This window comes from Nothobranchius furzeri, chromosome 3 (genome assembly GCF_043380555.1).
Source record: "Nothobranchius furzeri strain GRZ-AD chromosome 3, NfurGRZ-RIMD1, whole genome shotgun sequence".
Lineage (NCBI taxonomy): Eukaryota > Metazoa > Chordata > Actinopteri > Cyprinodontiformes > Nothobranchiidae > Nothobranchius > Nothobranchius furzeri.
In genome coordinates, this window is record NC_091743.1 from 54,120,979 (window position 1) to 54,139,777 (window position 18,799).

At 42.9% G+C, this 18,799-nt stretch overlaps 1 protein-coding gene across 4 annotated transcripts in view; it reads left to right on the plus strand.

Moving 5' to 3' along the window:
• Positions 1-18,799, plus strand: part of plxna1b (plexin A1b) — a 175,761-nt gene that overhangs the window by 128,509 nt on the left and 28,453 nt on the right. For all 4 annotated transcript variants that reach the window (XM_015959444.3, XM_015959446.3, XM_015959445.3 and 1 more), the window contains exons 10-12: positions 6,088-6,184; positions 8,469-8,659; positions 15,306-15,457. In XM_015959444.3, the coding sequence (XP_015814930.3) occupies positions 6,088-6,184; positions 8,469-8,659; positions 15,306-15,457 (440 nt within the window). The remainder of the gene's footprint in view (positions 1-6,087; positions 6,185-8,468; positions 8,660-15,305; positions 15,458-18,799) is intronic.

Sequence of the window (18,799 nt, forward strand, 5' to 3'; positions counted from 1 at the left end):
GGCAAGTTTGATATTTTTAGCTGTTCGCCTTCAGAATGACTAATTATCCAACTGCGACCCTCTCAGTAGATCTGTTGTTACTTCAAACCCAACTCAATCTTCTACCCTTGTTCCCCACATCCATCTTTCCTCATCACCTCCGTTCCAGGTGGTACTTGAGTTTTTGTCCCTTACTTTTTAATTTTTGCTGAGCACAATCTTAATCTTCTTTACAGATCCTTTCCACCGTCCGGATTTCACTCCACTGATATGGTTTACTTCATTTTCCAGACTCTTATTTAATTCTAGATATCTGCTTCTTTATTTTACAATCTTGTCTTTTTTAATTCTTTTTGGACATAAATTAGGCACAATTTTCTGTTCTCAATAAGCTGAAGCAGCTGCACCCTGACTTTATCCATAAATAGTTTTCTATTAGTGTTCATTTTGGATGTTTTTAAACATAAATCATCATCTTTGGTTGAAGAGAACTTCACCCCAGATTAGGTGTTTTTTTTAAGTTAAAACAGCATAACAATATGGAGGCCAGCTTTAACAATCTGACCTAAAATCAGTGTTGTTGTGATTTTATATAGAAAAGCACAAGGCTTCTGGCACGTTAAGTTGCCACCACATTTAGGGAAATATACTTGAGAAGGATGTCAAACTTTCTCTTTGTTCTTCTTTTACATCTCAGTTTTGTACATTTGTGTTTGGATCAAAACTGAAACTAATCTGCTAGACACCAAAAAACTGCCACGATCCCGTTCCAGTCAAACATTTTTATTTCTTATCGGCCCTTTATACAATAATGATGAAATGTTTTCTAATAATGCTTTTTTTTGCCTTTGTACAACCGTGTGTGTTGTGTGGGAAGTAAATCTTGCACGAGGTGCATGTTGTGTTTGTATTCCCTGAACTGCATTGTGCCATAGTGCTGATTTAGTATGAAAGTTTAATAAGCCTTTGGTGCAATGAGAGAAGATGAGCTTTGGATCATAACCTAACAGTTTCTATTCCTCCTACACCCTCTGCTGCCCATTAAACCTGCCCTCACACGCATCTCCCTGACTAATTATTGATGCTTTTGTTGAAAGTACAGGATATCCTCTCACCGTGCATGATGGGACGGATGAACAACCATACCTGTGACCTGGACCAGGAGAGAGCATGCTGTGTTTTTGTTTTAGCCCATTATTTCTGTAATGTGTGTTTGTGTGCTGCAGGTTTTTAGAGAGAGGACTTGTCAGGCTCTAAAGCAGGGTTAAGGGTCTGCGTACATCCATCATCTATTACACTATTAAGTGGAATTGGTTTGGTGTGATTCAGAGGGGAATTGGGCTGTGTTCTGATTCACTGGTCAGCAGAAAAGCGACGGAGGAAGTGGAAGGTAGCTTGACCTCTGGTCCTTTTACTGAAGCAGGTCATTGGTCTTTAGGGGATGTAACAAGACAGCACAAGACATAGTTAATGACACACATATATAAGTGGAGTCAACACACAGCCTTGTCCACTTGTCAGTAGCTTACTGGAGGGAGACTTTTCTCTGTGCTGCTGTTTGGTCATTTTGACACATAGATGTGTTCCCTAAGATGGTGTTCACTTTCATCTTCCAGCCTGGAAGAAAATTCCTCGACATCAGCGATATTGTTTATTTTCAAACAAGTTGGACAGTGCTTTCATTTAGTTAGGCCTGGTTCGAACAACAGGATAATAATACTGATTTTTGACCATCCCCGCCCCTTCTGACCATCATAAGAATGCATTTGTTTACTGTAACGACTCTAAAGATAACCTTACCTTTTGTGGTGTGTTAAGAGCGCTCTGACCTGTTCAGAAGGACATCAGGACAGCTCTGTTTGTGGGCTTTCAAACATATTTGATTGCCTTGATCAGACTTTTTGGAATGTGATGTCTAGCCAATCAGAAAGCAAGAAGATGGAAGCACAATCCATCCTCTGCCATGTTTGTTTACTTTGAAGTCATGTTTGATCTTGCAAGACGTCCCATCTGAGCGGGGAGTGCCCCTAAGTGTGCAGTGGTTCGTTTTAGCTGAGTTGCTGCACACCACACACCATGTGCAGCACTTGTGTGTCCAGTACTGTGTGTGGTCAGTCACGTTTGGAAAACCAGCAGACATTTTTTGAATCCTGTCGTGTGAACTGGGTTAAGATGGCTCAAACAGCTTTAACACTTAATTTACACTTATTCGTTTATTATAATTTATGTGTAAGTATGTGTAGCTTTTGCCACTCAGGCATCCTGATTTGGGACGATGGTGGCACAGGAGTTAAGTGCTCGTCCCGTAACCGGAAAGTTGCAGGTTCAAGCCCTGCTCAGTCTGTCACTACCGTTGTGTCCTTGGGCAAGGCACTTAACCCCACCTTGCCTGCTGGTGGTGGTCGGAGGGACCGATGTCGCCTGTGTACGACAGACTCGTCCCCGTCAGTGCACCCCAGGTCAGCTGTGGCTACATCGTAGCTCATCACCACCAAGGTGTGAATGGGTTAATGATTGATTGTGTTGTAAAGCACTTTGGGGGGTCCTAGGACCCTGGAAGGTGATATATTAAATACAGGCCATTTACAATTTTAGAAACCAGTTTCTCCTCGCTAACTTTATTTCTAGAAAATTGATCCGTCTTTCCATTTTTATCCACTTATCTGGAGTAGGGTCACAGGGGCAGTAGCCTAAGCAGAGAGACCCAGACCCCCCCGTGAGAGACACGGTGCCACTAGCGTGACCTGGGTCTTCTTTTAGGGTCTTCACCAAGCCCCTCAAGCCCCTCCTGGATGACCGAGCTTCTCCACCTATCTCTAAGGGGAGCCCAACCATCCTGCGGAGAAAACTCATTTCAGCTGCTTGTATTCGTGAGGTCATTCTTTTGGTCGCTACCCGAAACTCGTGACCATAGGTGAGGGTTGGAACGTAGATTGACCTAGAGCTCGATTTGAAAAAAAAAATGCATAATTTAATTGCTGCTTTTTTTGCATTTACCATTTTCAACAGCGCTGCCACTTTTTACAGATAAGTCTGCCCTGTATGGGCAGCGAGAACAAGACTCCAGAGTTGATTAGTTTCAAACCTCTTCATCAGCTTTAGCACCCTCCTGTATTTCTGTCTCGTTCCACATCACAGTCCCACTTCTCTTCACTTCTCATGCCAGCTGCATCTCAGATGCTTCGTTCGTTTTCTCCCTTCACGTTTTTTTTTCCCTTTTTTATCTCCTTGTCTTTTGTGCTGCTTCTTTTTCTTCCACATCTTCACAGTGCAGTGTCCCAGGGCATCTCCCTTTGGCAGCCTGCTCTTCGTTCCCATTGTCTCACGTTATCCACACACTCTTAAACATCCTCATGTGTTTGCCCCCATCTCTTCACTCGCTGGAGAAAATCTTCTCTTGTTCTCAGGCAGACTGGGTGGTCTCTTGGTGGTCAGAGAAAAATGTAAAAAGGAAGTGGAAAAAGATTGAAGAAGTCCACGTGCTCCTTCTGGAGAAAAATAATCACTGATGTCCAAAATGTGGTGTTGTGTGAGTGCTATCTTCCTGTGTTTGTATGTGTTTCTATATACCTCTTGTATATCCTGTATGGAGGTGGTGAGGAGTCTGATGGATTATCTGGCACCCTTTTCTGGAAGCTGTCCCGTGTGCAGGATGCATATTTATAGCTCTGTGTGCACATGTGTTTGGCTGGAGATGTTTTTTATCTGCTTCATATTTCCTTGTTTGTCTGTGGGCATTTTGGGGCATTGAGATAGGGGAGGGAGTCCGGTTGATGGCAGATGAGGTTTTCACAGAGATACAGGGAAGGGATATGAGAGGTAGTGGAGGGGGGAAAAGAACAGGGTTTGGATTTGGAGAGAAGGAAATGCAGAGGAATGTGTGAATAGTCCAAGGCAGACATGTCAGAGAACAAATTGAAAATGCCAATTTCACTTTAGTCCTCACCCGCTCAGGCGCTTTTGGCCCAGCCCTGGCCTCTTATTCCGTGTGTAAATGAATGGTGTCCATGGAATAACACACAATCACCTCCCTCTGTCCATCTCCCCCTTCACCTTGTGCTGCTGTATGATCCGCTCTCTGCTCTTTAACCCTACTGCTGTTATCCTGCTTCATCACATATTTCAAACACGCAAAGTTCCTTCTAACTCACTGGTGACCCCTCCCGACTACCAAGTTCTTTAATTTTAGGTAAAATATTATTTTCATCTTCATGATTTTCAGCACCGTGTCTTTTTGGGTGTGTTTTAGGCCAGATTCCAGGTGGCTTTCTTCTTGTGTAGAAGGCTCCTCTTTTATTCCAAGACTCCTGAATAAATCAGAGCTCTAAAAAGTGCCGGAAAACATACTTTGAAAGAATGTCCCCTTTAAAATCATCTCTAAAAGGAAACTCTAATTTCCTCTGAGATACATGGAGACATCTTTCTTTTCTTTCTTTCCACCTTCGAGGCTCGCTAAATGCAAATCATCCAATCACAGAAGCGAAGAAAGAATTAATCAGCCATTCACAATTTGTGACATTGCTGCCGTCCTCTCATTTTCTTATCTTGTCTACGCACATTTCTTGGTCTTTTCCCCCTCAAATGCTTTTAAAATCACTATTATTGCCGATGTGGAGATAAATCTCACAGTATCACACTGAAGTGGGAGCGATATCACATGGTGGAGAAGTTGTAGCTTGATTCAATCTGCGAGGGAACAGTAGCCTCAGGACGGGGGGCTTTCACATTAGATTTTATCACCACTCCACCACAAGAGAAGAGACCTGCTATCTCTTTCCCTGAAGCCAGTGCAGATAGTGACCATAGGAATGGCGGGGAGAGTTAGTGGGCACCTTTTGACTGACGGGGGCGTTAGGTCGTATCCATCACATCCGAGAGCAGGAAACCTCTCACACACACGAATCTGGTAATGAGTATGTTTTCTGTGCAACCCAGTGGGAGGAGGGATAACGCTTAAAGCTGTGTTTTATTTTGTGGTGATAATTGTGGTTATGTATGTGATGCGGGGTCTTACAGGAGCTCTTCTCTCCATCATCCACTCAGTTAACACAACGCCATCAGATTACCGCTTCTGTAGCTTGTTGTCTCATTTAAAGCAAATCCATAAAACTGATTATGCAAACGAGGAGTCAATTACATTTCAACTCTTATTAGTTCAGGATGCAAAAATGAAATTAGATGAGAATATTATTGTTGGGAGATATATTATGCTTTTCATTCATCACTGGGATGGAATGAGTTATGCAGTGATTGGGATCCCAATTTCCTAATCAACTCCACGCTCTGCCAGACTGCAGTGGATGTGCTGTGTGAGAGAATCACAATGTAGCATGTCGCTCATCCTTCATTTTTATGGCTTTTCACCATGTGAGCAGCACAGCAGATTACATTACTACCAGCTGAACTTAGCTTGTTCTTTTTATTATCTGTGCCCGTTTCTCCTCTTTTAACAATTCATTCATTTTGTTTGAAGTTTTGTGTCTTTTAAAGGTGTGGAATGCTGAAAAGCCATTTTCAATCATTATTTCTGATTATAATCGGTCACTGTGACTTTTTAATGCAGGCTGAAGATGGAAATAGTCTCCTACACCTATCTGCTGCATTAGCTTCTGATAGAAAATAGACGTTAACTCTAAGATTTGAAAACCCTGACAGATCTATATCAAGTAGTTGTTTGGATTCACCCATACTAGCACACCACTGGGAAGGTTGTTGAGAATGTGTTGGCTAGCAGAAGCTAACTGTTAGCATTAGCAACTCTACCACACAGCAGGCTTGTGTTATTTGTGGAGATAAACCTTCATGTCACAGAGCAAACGGAGTCAGTGGTAGAATTGCTTTGCTGTTATCCAGTCTGAGGCAGGATGTCCAAATATCAGGAAATAAGACTCCAGATCCTGCCATGGGAAGCTCTCCTCTGGTGTAGCAGACTTGTCTGTGCTTATCCAGGCGTTTCTGGGCTTTTTTTTTTTTTGTCAGTACAGCTTACAAGGCATTCATTCCTACCAGAGACCACTGCAAATGTATTGATTAAACTTGCTGGTGCTGTAACTTTGTTGGTGAAACTTCTTGGTGCTAACCCTATTGTCTTTGTTTTATTTATTTCAGTACACATATGAAGGAAATGACATCAGTGACCTGCCAGTGGATCTATCTGTAGTTTGGAATGGGAACTTCGTCATCGACAACCCCTACAACATTAAAGGTAAAATAATCTAGTTTAAATCATTTTAACAACATTATACAACCTCTAGTGCGATGTTCCTGTGATGTATTACTCTGAGTGTGTCTGGTATAGATGTATATTAGATCTAGACATACAGTGTTCCCGTCTTTGGATGGTGTGTTTTAAACAGATGTTTGTTGCAGCCGCTTTGGTCACATGGGCATTTCTGTGTTGTACAAGGAAAGATTCTAGTTTACTGAAATATTTTCCTTTTGTTTAGGACTCCCACAGAGAGTGGGATGAGTCTAACATCTGTGTTATTTTATCTATGGATAGTGACCTGCAGGACATTTTCAATAGGGATTAACCTATATAAATTATTTGGGCCGATACCGGTGTGTGTGTGCGTGCGTGCGTGCGTGCGTGCGTATATGCTGACATTTACGCTTTTGAAATCAGCAAATTTTATATAGACTCAAAGTTATGCAAACTGACTCATTGTAATAATTTGCAATATGTTATCATATACACACAAAACACACATTTATGCTTCTGAGGTGATAACCATCATGATCACATGACTAAACCATTACACATAACTCCCTCACCCTCTGAAAAAAATACACAAATGAAAACAAGATGGAAAAAATATTGGTTGTTTATATCGGCCCACCGATATGTTGGCCGATACTGATATGGATGCCCATATACTGTGCATGCCTAATTTTAAATGCTTAATTTATTATGTTGTTGCAAATCAAACGGAACTGCAGACAAATATATTAATTTAAAGAGATACTGAGCACTTTTGGCTTGCTTTTAGAACCTCCACCATTTGTCTTTAAACATTTGGCAAGATGATTTTGTTGCACTACATTTTTGTGTATGTAACCATTTCCTACTCACATCTGTTGAGCTAGTTTGTATTTATGTTTTAATAAGTATAACATTCATATATAATCCTTGATATTCAAGTATGGAACCTGTATGTGTGCTAAAATATGCATGAAGTATAACCCTTCAAACAAAGAACCATGTGGGTAATGATTAAACCCATGTCCGCTCAATGCACCACTATGGGAGAAGACAATGAGATCACGTCTGTTGGATATAATTACTGGTAAAACAGTCTTTACTGTGCTGCCTCTGTAATTATTGTGGCTTGTACAGCACAGCGGGGGACTGAAACAGTATTCCCCTGCTGAGAGGTAAAATAACATCACCGTTCAATATGTCCTGTGGATGACATGAACATGGGACTCTGAACAATCGAGGGAGTGGTGTTGTCTGGCTCTGCCTGTCACCGTTTATTGTTGCAGACTCGATTTGTTTCACATACTTGAGAGAGGTTGGTTCATGATAAGAACAGTTAAAGACAGCGATTATCGACGGTTTTCGGTAACTTGTTCCCTGTTTGCTAAAAGCAACCTAATGTATTTCTCGAGCATCGTGCCTGATGTCATGCTTATGTGTTTGTAACCAACTTCACCCATCTCTGACAGCGCAGGCAGGCAGTATCAGGACCAGGCATCAGTGGCTGGATTGTAGCTTATCTCAGATGTGAGTCTCCAAAAGTGCATCTAGAGGTGATCCACAGGCCAGAGAGGCCCCTGCTGTCTGGTTTTTCAGTCTAACCTGATGGAATGAGAGCAGTGCTCACCCCTCATAAATGCTGTTAGGTTAATGTAATTACAGAGGAATCATTTAGCTGGCAGTAATTGGTACAGGGTTGCTTCAAAGCTACTCCATGACCAATGGGATTTAGGGTTGAAATAGCAGAGAGAGAATACAAGTCGTGCTTCTCTTGTTGCAAAGAACTAATTCTTCACTGCAGTGTAAGAGATTACATTTTAAGTAAATATAACCTTTATTCTGGTTCTCTGAGGTTCACTCTTATATATAATAACTTCAAATATCGATAGAAGTTAATGCATTCCCCTCACTGGCTCATTATCACCCTCCACTGTAGGGCAAGAGGAGGGCAATAATATGTCTGTCTGTGTTTTGTTTCTGTGTGTTGGCTCGTCTGTTGGCATTTAACTATTTGTTTGTCATCAGTTACATTTAAAGTGGTCACCACAGCTAATCAACATTAGTCAACTGTCAATTTTGCAGCTATTGGGGTAACATTTGATGTGACAGTTGCTGGGCACTATTCCCAACACTTTCTGATGGCTAACTGGTCACACACACTCTTTGCCTCCCATCAGTTTTCAGGATAAGATTTAAAACTCTGCATGAAAGGAGACAGATGATGTACATTTCTTGGAGGAGTGTACTAAGGCTTCGTGGACTGAGTTTTCCATGTTATGTTTTTTTCCAGCTCACCTGTATAAGTGCTATGCACTGAGAGAAAGCTGTGGGATGTGTTTGAAGGCGAACCCCAGATTCGAGTGTGGCTGGTGCGTAGGGGATAAGAAATGCTCTCTCAGACAAGAGTGTGCTCCTCCAGAGAGCACCTGGATGCACGCTACAACCGGGAACAGCCGCTGTGCACACCCTAAGATCACAAAGGTGAGCCCTGAGCATACTAATGCATACATAATACATAATACATAATCATTCACCACAGACCTTAAGCATTACTGTACGAGTTCATATTTAAGAGGAAAACTCCTCTGACAGGAGGACTTGTGGACTCCCCTCCTGTGCTGTGTCATTCTTGGCCTCAGAGTGTTCAAGGAATATCAAACACCACAGGCAGTGAGTCAGCAGACAAGATAGACAGCTCAGAGGCCAACACCACGACTTAAACCCAACACAGATGGGCCAGCCAGGAGGAGGCAGCTGATGCACACCAAGACTGAACACACTGACAAGATTATAGATGAAGAAAACACACACACACACACACACACACACACACACACACACACACACACACACACACACACACACACACACACACACCTGAGTTTGTCTGAAGAACACAGTAATGCTGAAGAGAGATGCAAAATCACAAGCTGTGGATCTGTGCTAATTGTATCCCTGTGTGTGTGTGTGTGTGTGTGTGTGTGTGTGTGTGTGTGTGTGTGTGTGTGTGTGTGTGTGTTTGTGTGTGTGTGTGTGCGCGCGCGCGTGTGCATGCATGTGTGTGTGCATGTGTGCACACACACGCATGCACGCACGCACCCACACATGCACATGCGCGCGTGTGTGTGCATGCGTGCAATGGGCTGAGTGAGCGAACGCGTCCATACGCCACAGTGCAACCATCTGTTGCCATCAGCAGCCATGGCGGTGGTCCTCGTCTGGCTGTGGCCTGGGTCACTTTACCCACAGCTTACCACAGGGACACACACACACACACACACACACACACACACACACACACACACACACACACACACACACACACACACACACACACACACACACACACACACACACACACACACACACACACACACACACACACACACACACACACACACACACACACACAGGCCAGTGTGAAATTAACTCACTGGTGTGTGAGACATGCCATAGCGTCTATCCCTTCCAGGTATTATCAGACATTCATCCTTCTTCTTTCTTCTCCATTGACCTTTTGTTTTCTGTTCTTTTTCTCGCTGCCAACTCGGCGTCCTAAACAAATTCCACTGAGATCACTGGAAACGTGTGTTTCCTCACGTTTCACCTGGCATCATTCCTCTCTGACAGTATGTGATTACTTGAATATGTAATGGAGATGTCAGCTAATTGAAGCAGTGGCACACAAAAATCTCAGAGCCAGTGCTTCTTCTCTCTTCATCCTCGCATCAGTTATCTCTCTGAAGAAAGTGACAGTTGGGTTGTGTGTGTGAGTGTGTGTGTAGGAAAGAGGTGAGGGGGTGGTTGCGCACAAGCATGTGCTCTTGCATGCATATGTAGGGGTAAATCCTGCCCTCTGGGCAAGATGTTGGTGGCAGTCGAAATCTTGGCAGAGAGAATCTTCAGACTCTGCAGGAGGGGAAGCACACTGCATGTTTGAGAAGGCAGAAAGGGAGAGACAGGAGAAGCGGGCGAGGGAAAGAACATTATCACCCAGCTCTGCCGCCGTCCTCACCTCTTTCCTCCACCTATGACATTTACAGTGTGACATTTAACGGCAAAAGAACATCTGCAGATGACAATCTCAGTTTTTTCATCTGCCATTTCATCCTTTCTCCCAAAGAGCATCACATCGACCACACACATCAAATATTTTTCTGCTTCTCACCAACTGCCTGGTTGAAATCCGCTTTTCCCTGTGACGTGTTTTCTACATATTTACTTTAGCTTGATTCAAGGTGCTTTGTTCCCTTCTTGCACCATGCTAGCTGTACTGCGGTCATTAGCCGGTAAAGAAGCACTTCTTGACATACTGACACTTAAACTGTCCACGAGTGCCGACACAGTTGGCCACAGATTTCACAGCAGAAAGTGTTGATGCTATTTCGAAGTGATTTCCAAGAGCGATATCACCTATTTGATGTGGTACCGTTTCCCTAACAGCACTGGTACCTGATTAGGATTCTCCAAACACAGCAGATAATGTTTAAACATTAAAAAGATGATTTTTAGACATTGCTGGAATTAATCCCATGAAGTGTTGTTTCTATTGGGCCGTGTTTCTCCGCTCCAACGCAGGTCTCGTAGCAGTTAGAATGTGAGTAACACTCTGTATCCCACTTATTCTCCTATGTTCAGATGTTTCATACAACTTGGTTGATTTGAATAGTGTTCTCAGGATCACCTTCAAAGTCACACACACACACGCACGCACGCACGCACACACACACACACACACACACACACACACAAACATCAAGCCTTTGTGTCCCAGTGTAACACAGCAGTGTTCTGGTTCTGGTCTTAGATGCTACCTGGCCCACCATCATCCATCATCTTCTGCTTGTATTTCCCTATGGGACAAAAGGAGCAATAAAGCCTGCCCTTAGAAACCAATTAAAACAGCTCAGGCCATGCCAGGACGGGGATGGTGATGGCGTGTGTTTAGTATTTCTGCATTTGGCACACACTCTTGTTCTGAGTGGAGATTTTTGCCGCATTTTGTAATCCTGCATAAGATCATGTTGGGAACTGTTGGTGCTATTTACAACAGTCAATGGTTTCTTTCCCCTGTGGTCTGTTAAATTTCAATATTTGCTTTTGCAGACCTGTCATCTCCATCCCAACATGTTTTCTTCCCTTTTCTTTCCTCCTTCATATTTTAAGCATTTTTTTATTTCCTGCCACTAACAGATAAAAGGTGAATGATAAGGTGTGTCTGTGCACGCTTGTTTTTTCTGTAGTGTTGAAATACCCCAGGAACCATTTGATGAATTATGATAACCTCATCTACAGCAACACTTTGGGAAATCCAGTTCCAGATGGCCAGCAATGCTGATTTATCTTTGCTATAATGAAAATGGCTACAACTCAGTCCATTTTACAGATGTTTAGCTACATTTTCATGTTGTAGTACTCTTATTTTTAGCCACCTGAGACCACACATCACATTACTTTCAAGATCTGACTAAAATGAGCACAACTTTAGAAGATCTTAGTGTTGAACTTGCATGAAAGTGACACATGAAATCAGTTTCTACAAAGAACACAAAAATTTTATTTTATCAATCCTTTTCTTTACCTCTTTGCCTTCCTTCTTGTTCCCGCATCGTTTGTTTGTTGCAGCCTCGTTCTGCCAACATGCAGAGAGGTGCTTCTCTGTTCAGGGGTCTTTATGGACCAGAGCACTTTGATTTGCTGATTGAGTTTTAGTGCTGAGCAAAACGCCCCGTTGTTACTGCAATAGCAGACATAAAAGAAACCAGTGATGCCGTAAACACTTGCAACTCTTATTCATAGAGAAAGAATTGCTATGAGATGTCAACTATTTACTTTTTAATGATCCGTCCATGCTCTTTGAGGCAAGACAGAGGGATTTAATTGGTCCTGAATGGATTTTAACTTCTGTCACAAGACTGCATCGTCATTGATTACCTTTTCATTTTATCACTTAGAGAGCTTGTAAGAATTTCAGGGTTAGGACTTGTTTGATCCTGTCCCTCACTCCATTAACCGCTGCCACCGCTTTGGTTTGTGACTTTTGTTTTCGTGACGCTTTCACACAACAGTTAAACTTCCGTGGCCTTGCACAATGTGCATATCAGCCCTGTGTCCCCTGCCTCCTCCTTCCCTTCTTCCACCCCCACTTCTAACTAGCAGATGCTATCTTAGCTCTGCTGCTTAGCCAGACACAATAGGCCTGACACAAAGCCCTCAACACAACAGGACAAGGCAGCTACGAAGAGAAGAAAGAAGGTTTCAATGGGTGTAGAGCATTATGATGGCAAGCGGAGAATAGAGCGAGTGTTTATAGGCTGGTGGCTTTAATCAAAAAGGCCTTTTAGCTTGTGTTGTTCTTCGCTGTTGATGTAACAACTTGTGTGTGTGTGTGTGTGCGTGCGTGCGTGCGTGCGTGCGTGTGTGTGTGTGTGTGTGTGTGTGTGTGTGTGTGCGCGTGCGTGCGTGCGTGCGTGCGTGCGTGCGTGTGTTGGATAAGCCAGTGCCTATGGAGCAACAGAGGTTGATTACCATATCTGAAGATTCTGTCTGGTGCAATACGGGTTGCCAGTGGTTCTGTTGTCTCCAGCTTAAATGTACACATTCAGGCACAATGAGGAAGAGCGAGTTGGATAAAGACCAAAGGCTTTATTATTATATTAGCCTGTAGAAGATGGAAAACTGTTTAGTTTAAACCTGTGGCCTTTGTAATTCTGGGCTTTGATTCATGTTTTATGTTAGTAAAGATTTACCATAGTTCGGTTTCATCGTGGGGGTTCGGGACAGGTCGGTGTACACCAGTATGGGTCTGCAATTTCAGGAGAGTGTTTCAATTGTAGTATGGACTCCCACTTAGCAGGTGGGATTAAATGTAAATAATACCGTCGCACCATACCAGCGCTTTTAATCTCTTCACCTTGGCATGACACTGTTCCGGCATCCTTTTGAAACCTTTGGCTGCCATCCACTGAGAAACTTGTTTTAAACCTTTTTTATTTCGTACCGATCCGTTTAGCTCGTCCTGAATGTGGCTGTCGTCGCCGATAGTGAGGATTGTTTGGAGCTCTGAAGCTGACCAAACCTTGCTGCTACACTTCTCACATTTTCTGTGTACAACCGATGATAATACAAACAACAGAACTCCGGGGTTTGTTTTGCTGGTCACAAGTAATTACATATCTCTGTCCGTCAATCAGTGGACCGTGTTGTTTTGATGCCGCTGCTCCGCCCTAGCCGTACCGCTCCATTTTCCTATGGGTCTACAACAGAAGGGTCTATGAATGCCGTGTTACGGGTCGGTTGTGTGGACTGTTTTGACAATTGGGACAGACAAAACAGCCATTGAACCCACCCGACTCGCCCTGGACCCCGCAGTGGAACTGAGCTATTATAACCCTAACCCTACCCTAACCAACATCAGTTCATTTTACTGCCACTGCTGATCTCTGCACTTTCTAACTACACAGCGAGGTTTTAGTTAAGTTTTAGACTATAAACAGTTTGGGCATCACTGGCTTTTGAAGGAACTGGTCACTAATTGCCATGAGGAACTCAAAATCTAGGACACATTACAATTTGGATGATAGAGTATGGTTCAGATATGATCTCTGGAACCAAAAGACAAAACTTCATTCATTAAACAAGCTAAACACTACTTTGTTGTTTATTACAGTAAAAAGATTCTGCTGTATGTGGAGATGTATTGAAACGTTTTCATTGTCACAAAAGGAACAAAAATGATTTCTAAACGAATAACTCATTCATCCTGTTTATCATGTCATAAACTATAACCACAAGATTCCTGTTTTGTCAGAAATTTCTTAGTAACCTAAAAAAAAAGCTGCCATGCATGGTTTCCACTTAAATAAAGCTCTGATTGTTTCAAATTTAAAGTTCTCACACAAAGAAGTGCTATTCTGTCTCTTACCCATTTGATGGCATGAATACAGAAATACATTTCACAAATATTTAAGCTCCAAATTAGAAATTAATTATTCAGTAAATGAATAATTGATGACTATTTAAACCAGAGCTAAGGACTTTTAGAAACGAATAAACATTGAAACAGCCTCCGCTAAGTCAGATAAATCTGCTGTCTGTAATAAGATTTTGTCAGTGTTTTGTGTTCAGGAGCAACAGTTTTCATGACAAAATAAGAGAAAATAACAGTCTAGATATGAGAAAGTTTCCAAGTTTAAGTAACTAAAACAAAAGCAGTTGATGAGCTTGTTCGGGTTTTTTGTGCAGTCCCTCTCAGGACCTGAAAGCGGAGACAAAAAACCCACGCTGCAGGTTATAAATTAAAACCGACCCTAACCTGACAGGTCAAATATCTAAATTATGCTGTGGAACATTTAGGTTTAATATGGCAGGTGTCTGTAGCTTTGGAACAACAATAGTTGATCAGTTCTGCTGCTTTTGTCTGTGTGTTTTCCACATCTGAGTATTTGTGCTGGGATTTAAACTATACATTCTGACAGCATAAAAGGTTAACATAATCCCTCGTGACTAATTTTAGCCACCCTCTGTGCCCCCCCCCCCCCCCCCCCAACCAACCAACCCCTGTCGATGACATCCAAGCCTCAGCGTCTCCCACATCCCCCTGACCCCCCTTCACCCTTCTTTCTCTGTGCCTCACCAAATGACCTCACTGCCCCATCATGTTCTAATCCAATTAGCTGCAGGCCTAATTATGTTGGTAGTGACTGATTACCATTGTCTGCATTTAGGGTTGGATGAATAGGAGGTGATTAGCGACGGGGCTAGCATTGTGTAGCCATTAGCGCGTCTGCACACCTTTCACAGACCTGGAGGAGAGAGGAAGGGAAGCAGAGGTCTCTGTACACCGTGACCGTCCTGATTATTCGTCACAAGGTTAAATGGGAAGTGGAAGGGTGGGTCCAGGTTAAGTGTGTGACTTGGCAGTTTGTGATTGTTTGACTGAGTTGAGGTGGAGTTGATGAGTCTAAGGTTATTTTTCATCTTTCCTAATGAAGACCTGCTTCATGCTGAAAAAACACAACTGTGATGTTTTAAGTAAAACACTCATTCAAGATGACACTGAAGATGATTTTTGTTTCTACACATTACATATTCTCATATGCATGTATTTATCTGTTGTCCCACTCAGCTGTCCCCAGAGACAGGACCCAGGCAGGGAGGGACCATGCTGACCATCATCGGTGAGAACCTGGGCCTGCAGTTCAAAGACATCCAGAATGGAGTCCGCATCGGGAAGGTGATCTGCAGCCCTCAGGAGGACCAGTACATCAGTGCTGAGCAGTACGTCCACACCTATCCATCTTTCACTCCTCCCATCCATCCTTTTAATAAGCCTTATTGTAGCTGACACCCTCCACTTGCCTGCTTGTCTCTGTCCAGTATTGATGTGACACTGAGCATTAAGTACATCTCTCTCTCTCTCTCTCTCTCTCTCTCTCTCTCTCTCTCTCTCTCTCTCTCTCTCTCTCTCTCTCTCTCTCTCTCTCTCTCTCTCCCCTCCAACCCTCCCCAGTTTGATAAAACCTGCAAAGTTTAAAAACTGTTTTTCCAGCTCAAACAGAACCAGCTCCTCACCAGCAGGCCCACATTGTTTAGGTGCTGCAGACCCGTGAATTTGCACTTCATATGAATCTGACAGCATCATACATGGAATATTTCATTCCACAAATAATCAGAAATGCATGCTCATGTAGCCTCCCTTATAAGAATAATCTATCCATGTCTATTTTACAAGATACATCATTTAGTCATATTAGAAGTTCATTCTGTGAAAATTATTTCAAGGATGAAAGGTTGTTTTGTGAACGCACCTTTCTTATTAATTTATGTGTACTACTTTCGGGGAAATTCTGAATCACAGCAGGTGTTGTGGATGTAATTTAGCTCTTATTTAATAAGTGCAGTGATGTATTCTGAGAAGCCTTAGAGCAGCACAACGACCCATCTACAATCACTCTCTTGTCTGTTCAGGCTGTTTGGATGAAACTGAGGCCTTTGTTTGAACTGCTATCCGGTCTTCTCATTGGCTCAAAAACAAATTCATACGAGTCATAAGTCACATTTCACTCTGAATGGGAAATGTTAATCACACGCGGGGAAATGCTGCACTGGCACAGCTGTTCAGAAACATCTGGGCATTTAGCGACTCACTTTCTACTTTATGTTGACTTCATTTTCTGAATTAACAAGAGATAGTGTAGTCAAGGTCACGGAGAGTTGGGACACTGACAGTCGGACAGGTCTGATTCTTTGTTTCTTGGTGTGTAGCTGTCAGATAAACACAAATGTTCCACTTGCTGAGGGTTGCTGCACATCCCTGGCTGACTTATTTCACAGCCCCCACCACAACCACTACTAGGAAGGAAACGAGAGCGATGTGACTGATGGTTTGAGCTCACCAGGGATGTCAGGTGTCTCCTAAATGGGTTTACAAACACTGGAGTGCTGCGTGCATTGTGATTTAAACTTGTTCTAAATGCTCACATCTATGTTGGTTTTAAAGTAGAATCAGGTCAATCTGTGCTGTAACTTTGTCAGTTCACACATTTCTACGTATACTGTTAAAATAGAGGCTTTTAACTTTGATGTCTGCAATACAGCAAATCAGTTGCCATAGCACCTACATTAAGAGGAGGAGGGCATGGTTGGAAGTTAGGCTGTCATGCTAATTATAAGTGATGTTAGCCATACGGAGCCATTAGTGGCCTGATTGCACTCGATATCCCAGTGACCCTATCAGAGCAGCAGTGCAGGAGATGAGATAAGGCTTGAGAAATGACAGCACAGGTCAAAGGTCAGCAGCTAGAGACAGCGAGGAGAGCTGCCACTTTAGCAGAATGTAGACACAATGTTCTCGATGTCACTCTTTGTGTTTCTTCTTCCAGCACTTGTTTTTCACACATCTGATCCAAATCTGAGTGGAACTGCAGTGCAAAGAAATAATGTGATTTAATGTCATTCACCTCAAACATTAAATATTTACAAGCTGAGTTTGACTTCACCCCGAGAAAAGCAAATCAGGGAAAAACCCAGCACTTCTACTCTTTATTATTAAAACTGTGCCACAATTTAACATATGTTTAATTCTTTAGTATTTCACACCTCACCTCAGTTATTTGAATGAATGAAGTATAATTCATAATGATGGCAGCTTCCCTGATGTGTTTTCAGTCTTTCTAGCTGTGCGCTCGGTAACAGCTCTGCGCAGCCACCTGTCATCTGTGCCGTAATGAAGCAAGTGAAGCTGCGTTTCTAACTGAGAGCTGTCCAGCATTTTAATCATTGCCCCTGTCATAGTCAGAGACTGGGGAATGAATGAATGAGAAAGTGAAAAATAAAAACAATCAACACAAACCGCATCGGAATGTAAAATGCATCGCCGCAGCAGCACTGCGGTTGCCATGGCCACCTGCAGGGAGGAGGGAAGCAGGAGAGTTAACAACTTCTCTAAGGGAGAGGAAGCTGAAGAGATGTGTAAGATATGAGCACGTTCAATTAATCAGCCTCTCTCTCACTCCAGCGCTCATTCTCACTTCCTTTCTCCCGTTTTCTGTCTCTATCTCTCAGCCTTTCTCCCCGTCTCATTCATTCGCTCTGGCTAATTAACAGTCAAGTGTGTCTCCAGTGGGTGAAACATCGCGCGCGCGCGCGCGTGTGTGTGTGTGTGTGCGCGTGCGTGCTTATATGCATGCTCCCTACAGGCTTTTACCACCACTGCTCTCGTTGCTCAATAATTTCTCCGGTGGATTTTCATCTGGCCGGCCAGCGCCCTCAGGCCAAGTGCTCTGCTCGTGGTTCCGCTGTAATGCAGGAGCATTGTGCCCTCAATCAGAGAACTTCTAGTTTAGATCACTGCTGCTTCTCCCTGATAACTTGTCCTGTTTTAGTTGTTTTCATTAAAGCCTTGCTAAGGAAAACAGAAAAAAATTCTTCACACTTACTGGCATGGGTTTTTGCATCAGGAACAATGCAGAAAACATCTGTCACGTTGGAAACCACCTTAATAAAGTTATTAAAGCCAGGATTCTAACCACACAAAAACTGCTGTCACTTTAAAGGTGTGGTTCACTGAAAATACATTTTTTAATGAACTATCTGAATGTAATCGGTCTCTCCTGGGTTTTTCATGCAGGCTGAACATGAAATAGTCTCTTACACCTATCTCCTGCATTTGCTTCTGATAGAAAATGCAGTGAAAATCTAGGATTTGAAAAGCCTGACAGCTCACTACGGGGAAAGCCGTTTTTGTTTTAGCATCCAGAGTAAGCAGAGATGGTCTCGGCTAGCTAACTAAGCATTAGCAAGTCAACCACATGGCAGAAGCTCCACCAAGTTTGTGTTATTTGAGGAGATAAAACATCCATGTTGCAGAGCAAACCAAGTGGTGCTCGCTGCAGAACTACAAAGGCGGAGCTGCACCAGAAGGTGGAGCTGCACCAGAGTCAGCCCCGCCCATTCCATCAGAGTCAGTCCAATTCCTTCCAGTTGTCAGACTTAATAGCATTCTGCAACCAAAGAGGGTGTTATAGCTAATTTCATCTAAAATGCAAGATTGAGGACTGAGTTGAGAAGTTAATTGAACCGTTTTTGTAAAGGTTCCATATAATTAAAAATCTAACTTTT